This window comes from Periplaneta americana, chromosome 5 (genome assembly GCF_040183065.1).
Source record: "Periplaneta americana isolate PAMFEO1 chromosome 5, P.americana_PAMFEO1_priV1, whole genome shotgun sequence".
Taxonomy (NCBI): Eukaryota; Metazoa; Arthropoda; class Insecta; order Blattodea; family Blattidae; genus Periplaneta; species Periplaneta americana.
The window spans coordinates 178,956,402-178,976,630 of NC_091121.1; the positions used below are offsets into that span (position 1 = coordinate 178,956,402).

At 36.6% G+C, this 20,229-nt stretch overlaps 1 protein-coding gene across 13 annotated transcripts in view; it reads right to left on the reverse strand.

Annotated features, from left to right (window-relative positions):
* LOC138700306 (CUGBP Elav-like family member 2) overlaps window positions 1–20,229 on the reverse strand; it is a 1,672,689-nt gene that overhangs the window by 69,817 nt on the left and 1,582,643 nt on the right. For 11 of the 13 annotated variants that reach the window (XM_069826850.1, XM_069826848.1, XM_069826844.1 and 8 more), the window contains 3 exons: window positions 17,045–17,246; window positions 13,970–14,107; window positions 8,176–8,262 (listed from right to left, as the gene is read on the reverse strand). In XM_069826850.1, coding sequence (XP_069682951.1) covers window positions 8,176–8,262; window positions 13,970–14,107; window positions 17,045–17,246 — 427 coding nt within the window. The remainder of the gene's footprint in view (window positions 1–8,175; window positions 8,263–13,969; window positions 14,108–17,044; window positions 17,247–20,229) is intronic. The other 2 variants (XM_069826845.1, XM_069826839.1) reach the window with 2 other exon arrangements.

A 20,229-nucleotide genomic window follows, 5' to 3' on the forward strand; every position in this document is an offset into this window, starting at 1 on the left:
ATTTCGTGCTGTTAACTTCTTTCCTCCTCTTAAGAAATATGCAGGAGCCGCCACTGGAAACGGTAGATCTCTCCTAAGTACACGGACATTCACTTAGCCTATGGAGGCATTAGGGAAGCTCCAAGCATTTATAGTGAACATTTATTTTTGTCCACAATCATCTTCCAGCTACTGGCACTTTCTATATTAACAGGTACGAAACAGAACGTTCACGATCGAAAAATACAACAGAACACAACATAACCATCATGTCCAGGAAGAAATAAGTCTGCGTGCTACAGTGGTTTAAGATCATAACTGGAATTGCATAGGACTATCTCATTGGTATTCACATCTTACCCACAACTCAATGCACAAAGATACTACCAATCTCCAAGGAACTAAATAATAATAATAATAATAATAATAATAATAATAATAATAATAATAATAATAATGATTTATTTTAGCTGGCAGAGTTAAGGCCGTAAGGCCTTCTCTTCCACTCAACCAGCAACTACTGGAAGAGGTGCCTTAACAATCATAAAAGATACGTGGTTTCTTCACGATAGAGCTCCTATTCATTTTGCTCAGCAGATACGAAATCATCTCGACATTACCTTCGATTTTCCTTGGATTGGACGAGGTGAACCTGTACCGTGGCCTCCTAGGTCGCCGGATCTCACACCAGTAGAGATCTTAAGGGACTACATAAAAACCCTTGTTTGTAAAACACCTGTTGAGGCTGAAAGGGTTCCATCGACAGAATTACTGCAGCAACCGCAGATACTAGGTGCAATGTTAGCATCTTCCAGTGAACACAATGTATTTGTCTTTGCGTCGAGGTTGGTGGTCGTAATTTTGAACATTTAATGTACTGTAAGTGTGTAAATTGAAAAAAAGTAATAAATGTTTTCTCTTTTAGTAGGTTATTTTACGACGCTTTATCAACATCTTAGGTTATTTAGCATCTGAATGAGATAAAGGTGATAATCCCAGTGAAATGTGACCGGGGTCCAGCACCGAAAGTTACCCAGAATTTACTCATACTAGGTTGAGGAAAAACCCTGGAAAAAACCTGAACTAGGTAACTTGCCCTGACCGGGAATCGAACCCGGGCCACATGGTTTCGCAGCCAGGCACTAACCGTTACTCCACAGATGTGGATTGTTTTCTTGTTTATTCTGTAACCTATTATGAATGTGCTTCTGAATTACACAGTATTTGCAAAACTGATAGTTTGAAGTTCTCTACAACTCTGCAAAACTTGGGCAATAGTTCATAGACACTATGAATATAGCCTATAGAAACATTTACACATAACGCACACTGATATTGATGTTTACGTGTGTTATGTAACACGCAATATTAGGGCAAACTTTGTCGAGATTAAATAGTATTAATCATATGATGATTTCATGATGACAGTAGATACCGTGATGTTGACATTGTAGATGCATAATCAGGCAGAATCTCATTGAGTCCACTCGACTAATATGAATGAAGTGTTGTTTCTAATTTCTATGGATTCTTTGGAAGTGAGTGTGAGTTCATTTGACATTTATAATTGGGGGATCAATTCAAAAGTAAGGAAAGAACACACACTGTGCATGATTTGCAATTTTAATATTGTTTTGTTTTTATTTCATAACTGAGCTCTTCCAGTCTTCTATAACCAAACTCTACGAACTGAACTGCCACTCCTACAGACGTGGACAAATTATTAGCAAAATTGAAGATTTTTATTATATATTTTTACAAAATATGATTCTTTAATTTAGACTACAGTTGAAATTTTTGTGTATTTCCAAATTATTAGAAAAATTGAAGATTTGTATTGTATATTTTTCAAAATTTAACTCCTCAATTTGGACTACATTTGATATTTTTGCATATTTACAAATTATTAGCAAAACTGAAGGTTTTTATTGTATATTTTTAGAAAATTCGATTCTTCAATTTGGACCACAGTTGACATTTTGGATATTTCCAAATTATTAGCAAAACTGAAGATTTTTGTTTTATATTTTTACAAAATTTGACTCTTCAATGCAGTTGACATTTTTGCTAATTTACAAATTATTAGCAAAATTGAAGATTTTTATTATATATTTTTACAGAACATGACTCTTCAATTTAAACTACAGTTGACATTTTTGCATATTTCTGTCTTCTGTAATGAAGGAAATATGCAAAATTTTCAACTGTACTCTAAATTGAAAAGTCAAATTTTGTAAATAGGATTATCATAAAAAATCGTCAATTTTGTTAATAATTTGTCCACGTCTGTATATATGATCGGCTTTTGTTAGAAGGAAAAGAAAACATGACAAAGTGAATTCTAGTTTTTTTTTTAAACTGCACATAGCTAATCTATTTCTAAACACAGAATCATTACAGCAGTATTCTGACCAATTTATTTTTGTACTACTACCAATGATGCAACAGAATGAAGAGTGGGAGGAATTATGACGATTAATTGTTATGTACCATATAGTTTGTTCAAATGACGCCTTTTCTGAAAATACCTGTACCGTAATTTTGATATTAATAGCCATGATTGCTTTACACATGAAAAAAATAACAAAGAAAATAATGATAATTTTAGGCTGTTACAAAAAACACTTAATTTGCAACATATATAACCATGTTCGATTAAAACTTTCAACGTTATTGTAAAAGGTATTTTTCAATACCGTATGTAAGTCAAATAAATTAAAGAAAATTTTCAAATTCCTTGTAAAGAAAGCCATGCATACAATGATATACTACATTATGTTTATAATAAATAGATGTTTAGTGAAGTTTCTTATTGTATGATGTCCATGCTTTAATAATTTCATAACAGTACATGAAAAATTGTCAGGCATTCCATTTTAGAACTATATGTATTATATATTCTCTCTCTCTCTTTTTTTTTTTTTAATTACGAGGGGGATCCAGGAAATAACGACAGTTCGCACATACCCGCCGCGCAGCTGACGCCCCTTCTTTGTTTGAAGGTCAACTGGCTTCCTTAACATGTGTTCTCATAATGTTGTGAGTACTGGTTGCAACAAGTCGCCATTGTGCATTTTGTGTTACTTCAAAATGAACGACGTGATTGATAATCCCGCCGACTGTGAGGTGAGGAGTGTGATTCGATTTTTGAATGCCCGACATTTGAAACCTGCAGAAATTTACCGGCAATTGAAAGAAGTGTATGGTGATACTGTAATGAATGAAAGAAATGCGAGAGAATGGTGCGAGTTTCTTCGTGGACATTTGTTCGCCCATTGTTGAACATTTCGCACCATTTTCTCACATTTCTTTCATTCATTACAGTATCACCATACACTTCTTTCAATTGCCGGTAAATTTCTGCAGGTTTCAAATGTCGGGCATTCAAAAGTCGAATCACACTCCTCACCTCACAGTCTGCGGGATTATCAATCATGTTGTTCATTTTGAAGTAACACAAAATGCACAATGGCGACTTGTTGCAACCAGTACTCACAACATTATGAGAACACATGTTAAGGAAGCCAGTTGACCTTCAAACAAGGAAGGGGAGTCAGCTGCGCGGCGGGTATGCGCGAACGGTCGTTATTTCCTGGATCCCCCTCGTATTTAGAAGCTGCACTGTTCAGAAAATTTAAGGTAACCAAACACGAAATGAGTATGTCTCGAAGTGTACAGATAATAGAACAGCATCATCATATCAATCTGGCCCTCGACTCTGCTATGTGCAGAGTTTGCTTTTTGTGTTATGCTGCGCAATAATAATAATTCGACTGACCACAAACGATTCATGTAAATTATTACTAAATATACCGGTATGCAGTTAAAACATTTACGAACAGAAATTTAAGCAAGAACATACTGAAACTTATGTCTTGTTTCAAAGAACTGTTGTACCTGTTAAGAAGTGATGCATCTCTGCAGATTCTGTTGAGAAATGTAGGTGATGTTCTCCAGGATCCTATTTTTCAGTTCTTCCACGCAATGTTGATTATTTTTATGCACTATTCTTTTAGAATTCAACAAGAAAAGGAAAAAAAGCAAAAATGCTCTCTTTCCAACAGATTCTGTGACAACACATACAGCCCACTATTCTATGGACGAAATTCACACAGTACTGTGCTCCAACCACGAGAAAGTCTTTGCGGAATGAAACGGAGTGGGGTAATGCTGTGAATGAATGTTGATGTCATAAGGTCACACACGTGGGTACTCGTATCTCTATTGGCTCGCTCTCACAGCACAAACAATAACATTGTTACACACATATTTATACTACCCTAGTTACAAAATTAGATCACGGTTAATCTCCTGCAGGGGCGTATTTTGCGGGCTACCGGGGCTACCGGCGGTAGCCCAAGGAAATTACAAAAGAAAAAGTTTATAATATAACATAATGTAATAATTTTGTATTATTAGTTTTACCATAGTAATTAAAATTAAAGTAATTGTTAGATATATTTTGTGTAATAATAGGGTCAGTGGTAGCCCAAACCCTTTAACCAGTATACGCCACTGATCTCCTGGTCTTTTAATCCCTCCATACAGGAAATAACATATGCAGGAGAGCACATGGTTTTTAAACTGACTTTATAACGGTAATATTATCTATCTACTTCGCTCCAATAGATGACGCAATAGTAAGCACATTCCTTTCATGGTTGATCTCCTGGTTGGAAAACAGTATTTGACGACAGAATTATCATTAGGAATGTGTTGCCCTTTAATCCCTACCCTAGCCCCTTGTGACTTTTATAATCTAAAAGTCATAGTATACAGAAATAATCCACATACTTACTCTGGAAGAACTGAAAATGACATCTGGGAGAAACGTCTCCACATCTCAACAGGAACTGCAGTGAGTGATGTATCACTTTTTAAACAGTGCAACAAATATTTTGAACAAGATGACAGTTTTAGCACCTCCTTCCTTAATTTGGGTAAGTGATGAGAGTACTAAGGAAAGGCTCTGATAAATCCAAAGAGATTGCATATAAATCACTAGTTCGTCCAGTAGTTGAATATGGTGCTGCATGTTGGGATCCTTACAGATTAGAATATATTAAGACACTGGAAAAGATTCAAAAACGGGCTCTCAAGTGTTGTCGTAATAATTCACCATTAAAATGGGACACACTCACGGACAGGAGAACGCGAATTCGATTATGCGCACTGTTCAAAACATACAGAGATGAGCCTGCCTGGAGAGAAATAAAAAATAGGTTGCAGCCGCCAAATTACTCTTCAAGGAACGACCACTCATATAAATTGAGGGAAAGAAGACAGAGGACGGACACTGGAAAGTTTTCTTTTCTCAATCGTACTATCAGGGACTGGAATGCTTTACCTGCAGACTTACTAAAGGCTTTACCAATGACCAAAAATGTATTTAAAAATAGGCTTAAGGACTTTACTAATAGACGGTAGTATATTATACACACTACTTAAAGGGTGTAATTAATATCTTGTTATTTGAAGTGTTCTATCAGTGAGGAAGTGTGTTGTGTCAGTGAAGTGTGTAGTGTCAGTGAAGTCTATTGTGTAAGTGAAGTGTGTTGGTGTCAGTGAAGTGGCTGTGCAAAGTATTTGAATAGTGAAATGGTTAGAAGTGTTAGTGAAATCAGGTAGAATCAGTGCAGTGAGTGAGTTGACAGCGAAATAAGTGTAGTGCCGAAAGGTACTTGTGCAGGTATGAACCTGTCACACTCGTGGGTCTTAGTTCGAACTTAGGGTTAAGATACAAATTAGATTTACTTTAAATGTTATTTTAAGTGACCATGCTTCATTTAATTTAGGATGCTCCTTGTTGTTATTATTATTTTATTATTATTATTATTATTATTATTATTAATTATTGTTTTTTGTTAGTTACGCTTATTATTAATTGTCATTATTGAGTGTAATTAGTTACCACTGCCACCGGGTATATACCGGTACCCATTTGCAGTGTGAATAAATACATACATACAAGTATGTTTTAATTGCTTGTACTTAGTAATAATTTGCATTAATATTTTGTAGCATGTCAAATTACCGATACTGCACAGCATATTATCTGAAACAAGCTCTTTGTATAAGCAGAATCTGAGAGCTTTTCGACTAAGAACTAATCTTCACGCTGAGGTTTCTTTGCAATGTATTCACCCAGTATATGTTCAAGCATTTTTGCTTCTTACGTAAATTAAATTTAAACTCTTCTGGTATTTTTTTAAGATATCTTATTCCTCGAATCTGTAAGTTCTGTCGGTACTGTAATTTTAAAATATTAATCACGCATACAAGAAGCTAGATGCTCTCTGCTAAATAGTATTTTTTGCATATTATAGGCCTAATGTATTCCAAATTTTATGAACTTTTGAAGTAATTGTAAGGCCATTTTAAAATAATAACAAAAATAGGATCGCTGGAAGGAAACGAAGAATATTAAATCTTACAATTATAACTTTTATTGCTGCTTTAAAAAAATAATGATAAATAAGATTTCTTGAGACTGAGGACTTCCAAAGAAGTCGGAGAAAAGGACAGGAAAATGAAGTTAAAAGAAAACAAAATATTTTACAAATTACACACGTTCAAAAAATCCTATGATAAAATGGTAAAAGAAACTGAGGAAAAGGGGTAAAAAGTATTTTGTGTATTCATTTGTTTCATATTAATTTGTAGACGAGGACTATTCAAATGTGTAAACCACATGTATCAACACAGATATATGTATAAAATATTTTCCTTTAAATAACTCGTATGGTACAGAAATATTGTTTACAAAATTTTACAGATTTATGAATATTAAAAAGTTTGAAAATATTACAGCATGAATAATTTCAAGGGAAAAATTGTTCCGGGGCCGGTTATCGATCCCGGGACCTCTGGTTGAACGTACCAGCACTCTCTCAACTGAGCTACTCAGGAACTCCACCCGACACCGTCTCAACTTTTCCCTTTATATCCACACAACTCGCATGGGCTGACGAAAAGCCAGAGACCCACATCGAGTGCACACAATCTCTGTGTGACTTGGAAATGTGGTTTTCTGTTAACGTACACAGTGACGTATATATTATGCAAATCTAGTCTTTCCTGAACCAACTTTCTTATGCCAAATATTAATCAATCTGGATGAAATTTTTACTGCAAGTATTTGTGAGGTAGCTGCATGTTTCTATGCATTTATTTTGTGAGAAATGCTGCTAGTTTATTTTATTAATATTTTTCTTAATGCTGCTAGTTTATTTTATTAATATTTCTTAATGCTGCTAGTTTATTTTATTAATATTTCTTAAGACAGTTGGTGTAGAATCAACAAAAATGAACACAGAAAAATAGATTTGAAAATAAAATGAATATTTATGTAAATTAATATTCTCCTCCGCTACATTCATCTAGTAACTTCAGGGAGCCAACAAAATGTTACTAGATTTGTAATCAGAAATTTTAAAAAAGAATTCCTCGATGAAAAACAATTTTGACAGCTCTTTAAATTCCATGCCTCTTTCCAGCCTTAATTTAAAAAGTGTAAACATATGAGTATTTGTAATGAGAATTGAGCTGAATCCATTTGGGGTATGAAAATATAAACTGAATAAGTGAAATAGCTAAAAAAAAAATTTGGAAAAATTTTCATGATTTTCAGCAGAGTCTTCCCTTAAGAACCGTAAATAATTAAAATTATATTTTAAACAGATGCACTGAATTGAATTTTTGAAATGACTTTGGCCAATATTAATATTACCTACTGCTGAATGGATGGATGGATGGATGGAGCATACCGAAGAAACAAATTAAGTTACCCCCTCCGAATTAAAGATCCAAAAGAGTGCAATTTCTTTAAAATCTAGAAATAAAATTTTTGAAAAATACAGCACTTGCTCTATACTTCATATAATTAGAAATTAAAACAACACGATCTCAATTCTACACGAGCATAAATATATAGAAAAAATATTTATATAAACAGTAAGTCACAGAATTAACCAAAGCATTAATAAAAAATACAACCAATCACGGAAAGATAAAATCTCTCTACGCGTGTTTAAAGAAATTAATTACAGGGCACAGAAAAGCTTGAGAATATATTCTCAACTTCTTTTTCTATACGGTACGTTAAGACGAAATACTTCAGTGTCAATTGCGTGACAATTTTCCATTATCTCTAGCTACATGTAAGAAAGGCAATGCTTGACAAAACTCAGAACTTACCAGTAGGTGAAACTTGAAGATTGGCCCCATTGCCCCCCGTCATGGCAGCTAGTGTGACTAGGTTCTGCATGCTCATGGGGTTCATGGCTGAAACAAAAGCAAAGAAGTTAATGAAATAACAGCAAGAAAACCAGTTACTCGTTATTTCACTTTCAGGGCTAAAATTTAATTTGTGATAGACAAGAATATTGCCTTACATAGATTTCAGACGAGAAACCAATGAAAATTTGTTATGAAATACAGTTTTCTTTGGAATATTTGTAGGTATATTAATGTGTATGGAATTGGTCTTGTCACCAGACAGAAAAGTTAATCTTAAAAATGTCTTTGACACAATGATGTTAAGAGTATAAATGAGGGGGGAAAATTAACAACTTGTATGCAGTGGCGTAGCATGAAATTTTGAGCTGGGGAAGCTAACTCAAGTTGTCTTTCATGTACGTATGATTGTCCCTTCTAAAAAGACTAGCAGGAAAGAAATGGGGATGCTCTAGGAATACTTTGAACACTACATACAAAATGTTTATACAGCCAGTGCTGACATACTGCGGAGAAATTTTAATTACTTCACCTTTCATAAACGAAATAGAATATGTTCAAAACCAAGCTCTCAGACCCATTACTGGTGGAATCAAAACAACTCCAATAGATTCTATGAGATTACTCACCAATATTAACAGCATCAAAATGACATTAGAAGAAAAAGCACTGATTCAATATGAAAAACTTATTAGATTACCAGGAAACAATTGGCATTCACACAGTCCTCTCTGTAGATTGAAAACTCAAAAAAGTTTCATATCCATTGTTCAACAATTAAAACAGAAAATCAATATCCCGAATTTAAAAGAAAACCTACAAATTAAACCAAACCCTTTAACTCCATTAAATATGGAATATAATCTAAATTTAACAGAAGAAATACTGAAATCAGAAGTAAACACTGACATACTAAAACAATCGTCTTTAAAGACAATTAATATTAGATACCCTCCACAAAACTGGCTTCATTTATACACTGACGGATCCTTGATCTCCAGAGAACAAGGTGCCGGTGCAGGTGTTACGTGCTGTCTCTTCTCACTTTATAGATCTCTTGGGTATGGAACAACAAGTTTTGATGGCGAAATCATTGCAATAAGTGAAAGTCTCAGGAATCTTCTATGCCACATCAGTAAATTTAAAAATGCAGTTATATTGTCAGACTCCAAAGCAGCTATTCTATCAATCGTCTCTAAACACACACCTTCATCTCAAACAGCACAAATAACTAAAATGCTCTCTCAATTAATATCACTCAATAAAAGAATTGTATTCCAATGGATACCATCCCATTGTGGAATCCTGGGAAACGAGAATGCGGATGCTTTAGCAAAGAAGGGCAGCACTGCTACTTACAGACCTGTTACTAAATCTACATATTACTCTGTGAAAAGATTTATTAAATCTACATACTTAGACTTCAACAAACAAAATTTGATAACTCAATCCCATGGGAAAAAATGGAACTCTCTGCATCAAAATCCACAGTTAATTCCCGATTTACCACGAAAATCGTCTGTAGCTGCATTTAGATTGGCAACAGGCCATGATTGTTTGGCCAAACACCTGCATAGAATTGGAATATATCAGTCCCCTAACTGTCCATTGTGCAACTCAAACCAAGAAATGGATTCGGAACACCTCAAAATCTGTGCTTCAGTGGCTGGTCATGATAATATCTTTGAAAAATATTGGAGTGCAAGAGGTCAAATGACTTTATTGTCAAACGCCTGGCATTAGAAAACAACAACAACATGTACGTATGAGAAAACGTATTACAAAAATATAGTCTTAACCCGTAATTGGTGAGGTAGTGGCTGTGAGTACTCCAGCCATTGTAAGAAAAGGAGCCTGCGCCAGGTGGATGTGTGTATTTTTTTCATTGCTTATTATGCTGCCTGCTTCCCTAATTTTGAAGAAAACCTAGTTAAAACTAATAAAAGTACTTGATTATATAAATTAAAAATTCAGTTTGATTATCTGAGTGCTACAATACAAGTTTCTAAGTTGTGATAAATGCAATCCTCACCTCACCACTTATGTGACTGGAAAAATACCGCACCACTTATGGTTTAAAATAAGTTTTAGTCAATGTCAAGTCAGCTGTCCGAGGATTGGTTGGAACCTCGTAAGTAACACCAATAAGGCATGTCCTCAAATGGTACGTAGTAAAATATGATTCTCGGTTTACACATATCTCTAACAAATAGACACGTATAGTATAACATTAGCTCACTCCCTGTCATACTTAGAAAATCACAATAGGCCTATTAACGGTCAATAGATACAGTATTAGTATCATTACATAAGTATGCATCTGTGTTTTGGTTGTGTCCTTCAGTGACAGCAAGGGAGTCGGTCATTTGTTTTCTAAATCACACTTTTGTTCGTAAGTCAGTCTTGATAATAGAACTGTCCTAAAAAATTGAAGTAAATTGGTGTCAGGAACTGTTATTTCACTCATTATTTATTATATCAGCCACAATGCATACTAACACTTCAACTGAACACAACTCACGAAAGGGATAAATCGGAAACTAAATTATTTTCAATGTAAAAGCTAGCTTCTTGCGAGCCTTGCGACCAGGGTAGTTTATACGATGTAAGAGTAATGGAACGGAGAAAAATTCTCTCCGGCGCCGGGATTTGAACCCGGGTTTTCAGCTCTACGTGCTGATGCTTTATCCACTAAGCCACACCGGATACCACCCCGGCGTCGGACAGAATCGTCTCAGATTAAGCTCCAACTCTTGGGTTCCCTCTAGTGGCCGCCCTCTGCACTACAACATAGATGTCTATGAATGTAGGACCGAAGTCCACACATGTGCTGAGGTGCACTCGTAATGAGTGACTAGTTGGCCGGGATCCGACGGAATAAGCGCCGTCTTAAATCACGAAGTGATTTACGCATATCATACATATTATTTTAATGTACCGAAGTACATATGATATTTCCATGCAGATATTCTGCGTCATCATACGATGTAAGAGTGATGGAACGGAGAAAAATTCTCTCCGGTGCCGGGATTTGAACCCGGGTTTTCAGCTCTACATGCTGATGCTTTATCCACAAAGCCACACTGGATACCACCCCGGCGTCGGACAGAATCGTCTCAGATTAAGCTCCAACTCTTGGGTTCCCTCTAGTGGCTGCCCTCTGCACTACGACATAGATGTCTATGAACGTAGGACCGAAGTCCACACATGTGCTGAGGTGCACTCGTAATGAGTGACTAGTTGGCCGGGATCCGACGGAATAAGCGCCGTCTTAAATCGAAGTACATATGATATTTCCATGCAGATATTCTGCGTCATCATACGATATAAGAGTAATGGAACGGAGAAAAATTCTCTCCGGTGCCGGGATTTGAACCCGGGTTTTCAGCTCTACATGCTGATGCTTTATCCACAAAGCCACAATGGATACCACCCCGGCGTCGGACAGAATCGTCTCAGATTAAACTCCAACTCTTGGGTTCCCTCTAGTGACCGCCGGAGAGAATTTTTCTCCGTTCCATTACTCTTACATTGTGTGATGACGCAGAATATCTGCATGGAAATATCATATGTACTTCGGTACATTATAATAATATATATGATATGCGTAAATCACTTCGTGATTTAAGACAGCGCTTATTCCGTCGGATCCCGGCCAACTAGTCACTCATAACAAGTGCACCTCAGCACATGTGTGTACTTCGGTCCTACGTTCATAGACATCTATGACGTAGTGCAGAGGGCGGCCACTAGAGGGAACCCAAGAGTTGGAACTTAATCTGAGACGATTCTGTCCGACGCGGGGGTGGTATCTGGTGTGGCTTAGTGGATAAAGCATCAGCACGTAGAACTGAAAACCCGGGTTCAAATCCCGGCGCCGGAGAGAATTTTTCTCCGTTCCATTACTCTTACATCGTATGATGACGCACAATATCTGCATGGAAATATCTTCGGTACATTAAAATAATATACAGGGTAGTTTAGTTAGAAAGGGATGGAAAATCTGCGGGGTGGGTTACACAGAAAAATGAGTGAAAGAAACCAGTCTGCTTGGAAGCTGGTGTGTGCAGGCTTCTTGTTTACTGCTGCATCACAAATCATCCTGAGCTGCCGCATCACAATATTTTTAATGCATAAATATAAATTCTATTAAAATTAATAAATAATTTTGCCCATAAACTGCAGATTTATTATGAAGTTATTATTAACTGGCGAAGCTGAGCTTTTTAGCTTACATTGATGCTACGCCACTGCTTGTATGTGTCCTATTAACAAGAAAAAAGCAAGACAGATTGAATATCAGACATGGTGCGTCTACTGTTTTGTATGTGTGTGTGTCATCCTATCCACGTGACTAGGGATTTGTGTTGATTAGTACTGATATATTTCATGAGAACAGAGTAGGATAAAGGGAACAAATATTTTAACAGAATGACAATGATCAAAGTGAGCAGGATGAGAGTAGTGGAGGAAGAACAGCAGACGAAAATTAAGGGGCAGAAGGAAAGAAGAAAAATTCGAAGAAAAAAGACGATAACAAGGACGATAAGAGGAACTAATATAAGAGGAGGCTGAGGATGAGAGGAAAGAAAGAAGGATGAGGAGAAAATGAGAAGTATGAAGAGAATAGGGAAGCAACAGAGGACAACGAAGGGAAGCAGAAGAGGAAATAGGCTATAAAAGAAAGAGAACAAAATGAAGAGGCGAAGAATAAAGAAGAGGAAGAAGAAATAGAAAAATGGAGAGAAAAAAAGAAATAGAAGGAAGGGAAGGAAAAATTATTGTAGAAGCGCAGAAATGAAAGGAAAAATCCATAATAGTACATTATGCAACGAGCCTATAATGGTAGTAATTAAGACGCGAGTATGTTTATGAAACGAGCGCAAGCGAGTTTCATAATTTTCATACGAGCGTCTTAATTACCATTATAGGCAAGTTTCATACGACTTTTTATACTCGACCATATTTCTAACTTGAAATTATCCATAAGTATTCATGTTATTCTTATCTGACAGGGGAGCGGAACTGACCTTGTACAATATCTCGTAAATTGTGAGATAAGCGCAGACGCGAAAGTATTGATTTTTTCCGAGGAACAAATGTCATTGACCTTGATATAATCTTGAGAGTAAAATGAATATTAATCTTGATATAACATGGAAATTGATATAGACATTGAAAAACGAGATGACAAATTGAATTTATTTGAATATTATTTACAATTAACGCTAATTATTATAGTAACAGAACATAACCTTCTGCGACAGTATTGCATTTCAAGCCTCCGTGACGTTTCGTTAGTTGTCTTTCGACTGCATATCGGAGAATAATCGATACTTGCGCCTTCATATTGCTTTCTGATTGGTAGAAAACCTGAACTTTAATGAATAGGTGTACTTTAATGAGGCGAGGGCTGCTACCAGGTGTATAATTACTACATTTCCCCATGGTCGAGCATAAAGAGAATTATGGGACATTAGACATTTTTGAGCATACTTCCAAGTTTTATTTATTTGCTGTTCACAACTTTTATTCATTAATTTCTTTAAATGTTGTGAGAAACGGACATTGAGAACTAAAACACTGAACACCACAACCATTCAAATAATTTATATTTATGTAATGGATGACAGTAACTGAATATTAGAAATAAGGTAGCATTAGATTATTTACTGAAGGAAGCCACAGAAATGCTTTTGTTCACTATCTATTTAGTATTCATTGTATCGATACCCTTTCTCATTTGAATACATACTGGTGTTGGCTACAGAAAGATTCGCCAGCGTCGCCAATCCTTGCAGATTAGATTGACTGATATCTGTTGCTGTACTTCCTGTAGACCCACTCAGGTTAAGGCCCGTGGAATTCTGCAATGCTGCCAAGTTCTGGAGACCTGTTGGCAAACCACACGATTGTTACCATTAACCTCTTGCAAAGATAACTACTGAGTCGCTAGCCAGCCAGAAACCTTGACCTATCTAATACGCACAAATGCACATTCTAGTGCCATTAATGTTTTATTGCAGATTGTCAGTATACTATTGGGCGAGGGTCCATGCACAAAGACGACCGTGTATAAAGGTAAGAAAGATTTATTTTAATAGCACGCAAGTCTTCCATCGTCATAGTACCTTTACAAAACACTCGTGGTTATAAATACGCAGATACTTCCACACCTTCATGCTGCAGATGTTGCCAAATGTTTGAAGAGTCTCCTCTGTACAAAGACAAACTTGCCTTATGACATCTTGTTAGCAAATTATTTAATGCTCTTTGCTTAAATCACTGCCTGCTGGATCACATCCTATGGATAAGATGCGATCCAGCAGCCAGTGGCTTAAATGTTTAAGGGGCGGGGGGTCTAAATAATATCAATTTTTCTTTCGTAAAATACGTAAACATTTTAAATATATTTATTTAGGTCCTATTATTAAAAATAAAAGGTTATAAAGCAAAATGTTTTCACTAAATCCGTGAAAGAGAGACAATTTCTATCTAGTACATAACTTCAATTTATAGCGTCATTGTTTTAAAATTATTGTATTAGGACTATATTATTTGGTTTACAACAATGCAATTTTTGTTCCAATAATTCGATATTCATTACATAAATGCAAGTTAAAGAAAAATCTATGTCTATATATGATAGTGAATATTGACTCTTGTTTTCGCTTGCAAGACGAGTTTCTCTTCAATACTTCAATTGCCAAAGGCATTCATTTTCAAAGTACCACACATCGACTATTTAGGTGCTTTCGGAAAACACAATACTGAGCAGACTTGAAGAGCTCATCTTCAGTTACTCCAGCGAATAGGGATTATAAAGAATGGACACTGAGTGAATTTTCCTATGTTTTGTTTCTCTGTGCGCCGGTGTTTAGTTCCACTTTCAAGCGCTAGAGGTTAGTGTAATCGAGCACACGCTAAGATAATAATTGAGAATAGAGTTGAGACACAGGATCCAAACATCGCCTACCTTATTGCATAATCCAGTAACGCTTTGCTTCAAATAAATTCAAGTTAACAGCTTTTCCTTATTTCACAGTGACAAATTAGTTGTAATAATAACTTTTTTATATTTCAGATATAATAAATTATATTATAAAATAACATAATAATTATAAAATTATGTATCAAATTCGTTTAATATGTGTATACAATATAATATAGGTATATGGTTTTACTACTCATAAGAGTTTTGTTTTTCCATTTTCAGTGCTATCAAATCAGTACATATTTTAATTGTTGTTGGGGTCAACGTGTCAACTCTCATTATAAAGGAACTCTAGAGTCTAGACATTACAGTTAATGACGGATTTATTATTTTATGGATCCAATTTATTTTGAGTACATAATGTACCTAGATGTATTAATTATATGTGTTATATTTCCGTTGTGTCGACTGCTAGCTGATGTGATGTCAGCGCCAACTCTAGGGAGAAAGCAGAATCTCACGCTCTAGCTGGCTTGAAGGTAATTGAAATCAGTCCGGCTACATCAAAGGTACCGACGCGAAGTGTCCATACTTAGTTACCTATACGGTGGTTACTCTACTGAACATAACTTTGCCACCGTAGTGGTGGAAATAGATTTTGTAACAAGAGGTTGTATGTAGACTTTCAAGATTAGTAATTGTTACAAATGGGGATATGAAAAAGAGAATGAAATGGGAAAGTAATGTAACAGAGGAAATTTAAAAAGGACTAAAAAATGGTGCTAGAGTCATGTGAAAAACTTGTGGACGAACAAAGGCAAGGGAGCCACAGGACATGGGAAACAGGAGGCCTATGTATATACCACAGTCTACTATATACAGTCGCGAAGCTCAATATGTAGTAAAAATGCAAAAATGGGTAGTTGCCCACCACTAGGATCGCTACTATCGCCTCATCATCGCAGATCTCTCTCCTAGTAGATGACAAAATATGTTACACTTTCGTTGTGTTCTTTTGGAAAAATTAACACCTACCTTCCTTCCATTATTGAAATATTAAATGCATAAAGTTAATTTATTATTTTAACGAAGTATATTAAATTCCATCATAAACTCGAAGATACCTGCAAGAAATAGATTAATATTATTTTTGTTTGTGCAAAACGAACTGAAATTTGCTATAATCGCTTGACTCATTCAAGATTATAGCGATAATTAACTGTGAAACCAATAAATATTAATTTTCATTTCTCTTTACAACAATAATAATGGAAATATGAATTAATGGAGTAACTTACGTGTACCGGTAGTGTATGCTTACGTAGTTAACAAAGTGGGATGAGGTTAAGCAATAATAATCACACCAGAATTGGAAATAAAACGTGATCAATAAATTTTATTGTAACAGACTTTTTCTACGTCTCTAATAAGTAACAAATAAAAATAAGAACAACATTAACTATAGGCTAATTAAAACATATCCTTAAAAAAAAAGTAGGCCTAAGCAATAATAATCCCACCAGAATTGAAAATGAAACGTGATCAATAAATTTCATTAAAACAAACTTAATTTTCCTACGTCTCTAGTAAAATATTATTATTCCAATTATTGTATTTTAGCCATTAACATTTTCATTACAACTAATAACGAACATTTCACAAGCATCAATGTGAAATACGCAACGAGCTTAGCACTCGATGGAAATACGACACAGTCCAAAGTCGACCGTGAACAGTCTATTGTTTCTAGTTGCTAACCGCTTGGAGCGCTTTATCACAAGATTTGCAAAAAATCACCTCAAGCTTCGCGACTGTATATAGTAGACTGTGTATATACCTTAAATGTAAGAAATATAAAGGTTAGGTTAGGTTACCACCACGATCAGAGCCACTCACACAGACCTGCCGAGTTCTGCGCCGCTTGAAGCTGCTGCTGCACCAGAAGCTGCTGCTGCATGGTGGACAAAGCCGACAGGCCGGCGCTGGCTGGGGGCTGCCCGTTGGGGGTCGCACCGGCCGTCGCCGCGGCCGCCTGTGACGCCTGAATCTGTTGCAGCAGCTGCAATGATGTAGGCGCAAGGCAAGAGTGAGAATCCGCCTGCAGCACATACGTCACCAAGAACAGAAAGACACACCAGGTCCACCCTGTTCAATGCACTGCTCTACCCCATGCTCAACCAACTGAAATTACTAGGCTTTCTCCCTTTGTACTACGGTTGGATAAAAAGTAATGGCAACAGATCGATATTTCTGACATGGCTTTATTCACAGGGTACAACATTTATGTACCTTCTACAAGGACATCACTTTATTTTTACTTCAATTTTTATTGTACCTCAGTTTTTGAATGTACTTCACTCCCACCCCTTCTACTAGTGACGTTCCAACTGATCTGCACACACCAGGACCGCAGTGAGTTAGTGAATATAGTATGTTTCAGAAATATATGTTCGAGTTTTCCAGTGACGAAAGAGCTTTCAATATTGAATCATATTTTCGCACTGGTACTGTCGTCCGTTTACCTACGTCGCATCCCGATTTTCCCCCCACTTGCTTCTGCTCGCCCCTCTGTAAGGGCTAGTGGCTGGGCTGTCTTAGATCTTTTCTGAAAACATTAATTTCTGTTAGAAATTGGACGTCTACTTAATATTATACAACTGTTTAAAATAACTTAAATAAAAGGGCCTTGTTTAGTAATTAACTGTCACGTGATTTCCCTCTTTTCTACGATCCTGCGACATAACCACTTGGACGGACAGTAGATAGCATGTCTGAGTAATCTGTGCGGGTCGGGCAGAAGTGAAGATTGAATTTGCAGTACGTAAGGTACTCTTTTATAGAGTAGGTACAGAATTATTTCAACATCAGTTATAGTACGGAGGACGAAACTGGTAATAATTGGAATTAGATGCAATAGTCTATAGTGCGATAATATGCACAAAAGAACTGAAGCCTGTATCGAAATGAACGGCCACCATTTTCAAAAATGTGTTTAAATATCCATATTATGATTCTTTTTCAATTTAACTTCATTCTCTATAGTGTACGCTAATGTGCTCTAGACAGTATAATATACACTGCATAATGAATACGTCCACATGGACAGCTCAGTTCGTGAGTAAAAACACTTATTGTTAATACAGTACTGTATTTTGATTAAACAAAAACCTAATGAAAATTATCAAACTCAAAATTTCGATATTTCCTAGTTTACGTAAATGGATGAACTACTTTTCTTCCCTCCTGTACCTAGTAAAGTGATTTGTTTGTATTTTACGCCAGTATTATCGAACTCCAGTCGTGGAAGGGAGTAGCAAACTGTGTTTCCGGTTCTCGATCCGTTAATTCAAAGGTATAGCCAGGTTAATATTAAAAATGTTAGTAAAAATAAAATGATGTCCCTATATATAGTCGCCCCCCCCCTTATTTATTACCTTTTGCCAAATGTTTAGAAGGCGTCGTACACCATCAGCGCGTCCATCTTTGTTGATGTTCCGTATTGACCGCCCTAAAGCACGGATAAGTTCATCTGTGTTATTGTGCCGGGTCCCTCGCAGTGGTTCTTTAACTTTGGTGAAAAGATCGTAATCGCATGGATCATATCGGGTGAGTACGGTGGATGTTCCAGTAGTCCGCGTTTTCCGTCTGCCTTGGAGGTACAGCGTGGTGCAGTATTACCCCATCAATGTCATACGCCACAATGAACATCTCCTTCACAGCACTTTGTGTAGGGCGCACTTTCTTCGGACGAGGAGACCCGGGATGCTTCCATTCATTTGTTTGACGTTTCAAGTTTGGTTGGTTCGTATGAGCGATCCCAGGTTTCGTCCATAGCGACGATTCGTCCAAGAAAGTCGTCATCTTTCCTTTGGTACCGGTCCAACAAGGCCTGTGCGACTGAATAGCGGTGCCATTGTTAAACCTCGGTAATCCAGAATGTCTTGCAGAATGTGGAGCACAGTTTTGTGACATACTCCGACTTCCGCTGCTAACTCACGAGCAGTCCATCGGCGATCACCATCCAACAGGGAAGCAAGGAGTTGAACTGTGTTGTCCTCCACGCGGGGTCGTCCTGTACGGAGATTGTCCTGAACGAAATCTCTACCTTCCCGGAATGCTTTAACCCATCGTGCCACTGTGCGATATGGCAATACTGCATCGGCATATGCTTCACGCAGTCCCTGAAAACATTCTTGTGCACTACGACCTCGTGTCACTTCAATTTTGATCCAGGAACGTTGCTCTAGTTTTGTAAACGTGGTCTTAGGGAGCTCGCACTATCCCTATGAAAGTCAACGTTCTACACACTGCAGTAGATTGACAGAGTACTGTCGCCGCTGGCTGCACTAACTCATCTAACAGTCCTTGTTCATGTGCACACAGCTGGCAGCTCTCGAACGCACCATCGTCACGTGACAGCAGTGTTGCCATTACTTTTTATCCAACCTATGTATAATTACCGTAACTGTACGTCCTCCAACTTAATTTCGAACTGTGTTACAAAAAACGAAATACTGGTACGTATTTTGGCGAACTGGATATCCTGTCAATAAAAACAAATAATGTATGGGGAGGAAAAGGTACAAAGGACGAAACGTGACTCAAGAAAGCTAGAAAAAGAGAAATAAAGAAACCGCCATCAGGAAAGCAACACATACTTTCTTTCTCTTTCTTTTACGTGTTTTGCAAAAATTCAGTTTTTATTATGTTATCAATAACATTGCTGTTTAAATTTATTTCCATTAGCTAACATTCGTGTTATTATTTGGTTGAGAAGCTTTTGTCATCTAGTCTTCTGTCAAAAAATCTGAAAGTTAGAATTTATAAAACAGTTATATTACCGGTTGTTCTTTATGATTGTGAAACTTGGACTCTCACTTTGAGAGAGGAACAGAGATTAAGGGTGTTTGAGAATAAGGTTCTTAGGAAAATATTTGCGGTTAAGAGGGATGAAGTTACAGGAGAATGGAGAAAGTTACACAAAGCAGAGCTGCACGTATTGTATTCTTCACCTGACATAATTAGGAACATAAAAACCAGACGCTTGAGATGGGCAGGACATGTAGCACGTATGGGCGAAT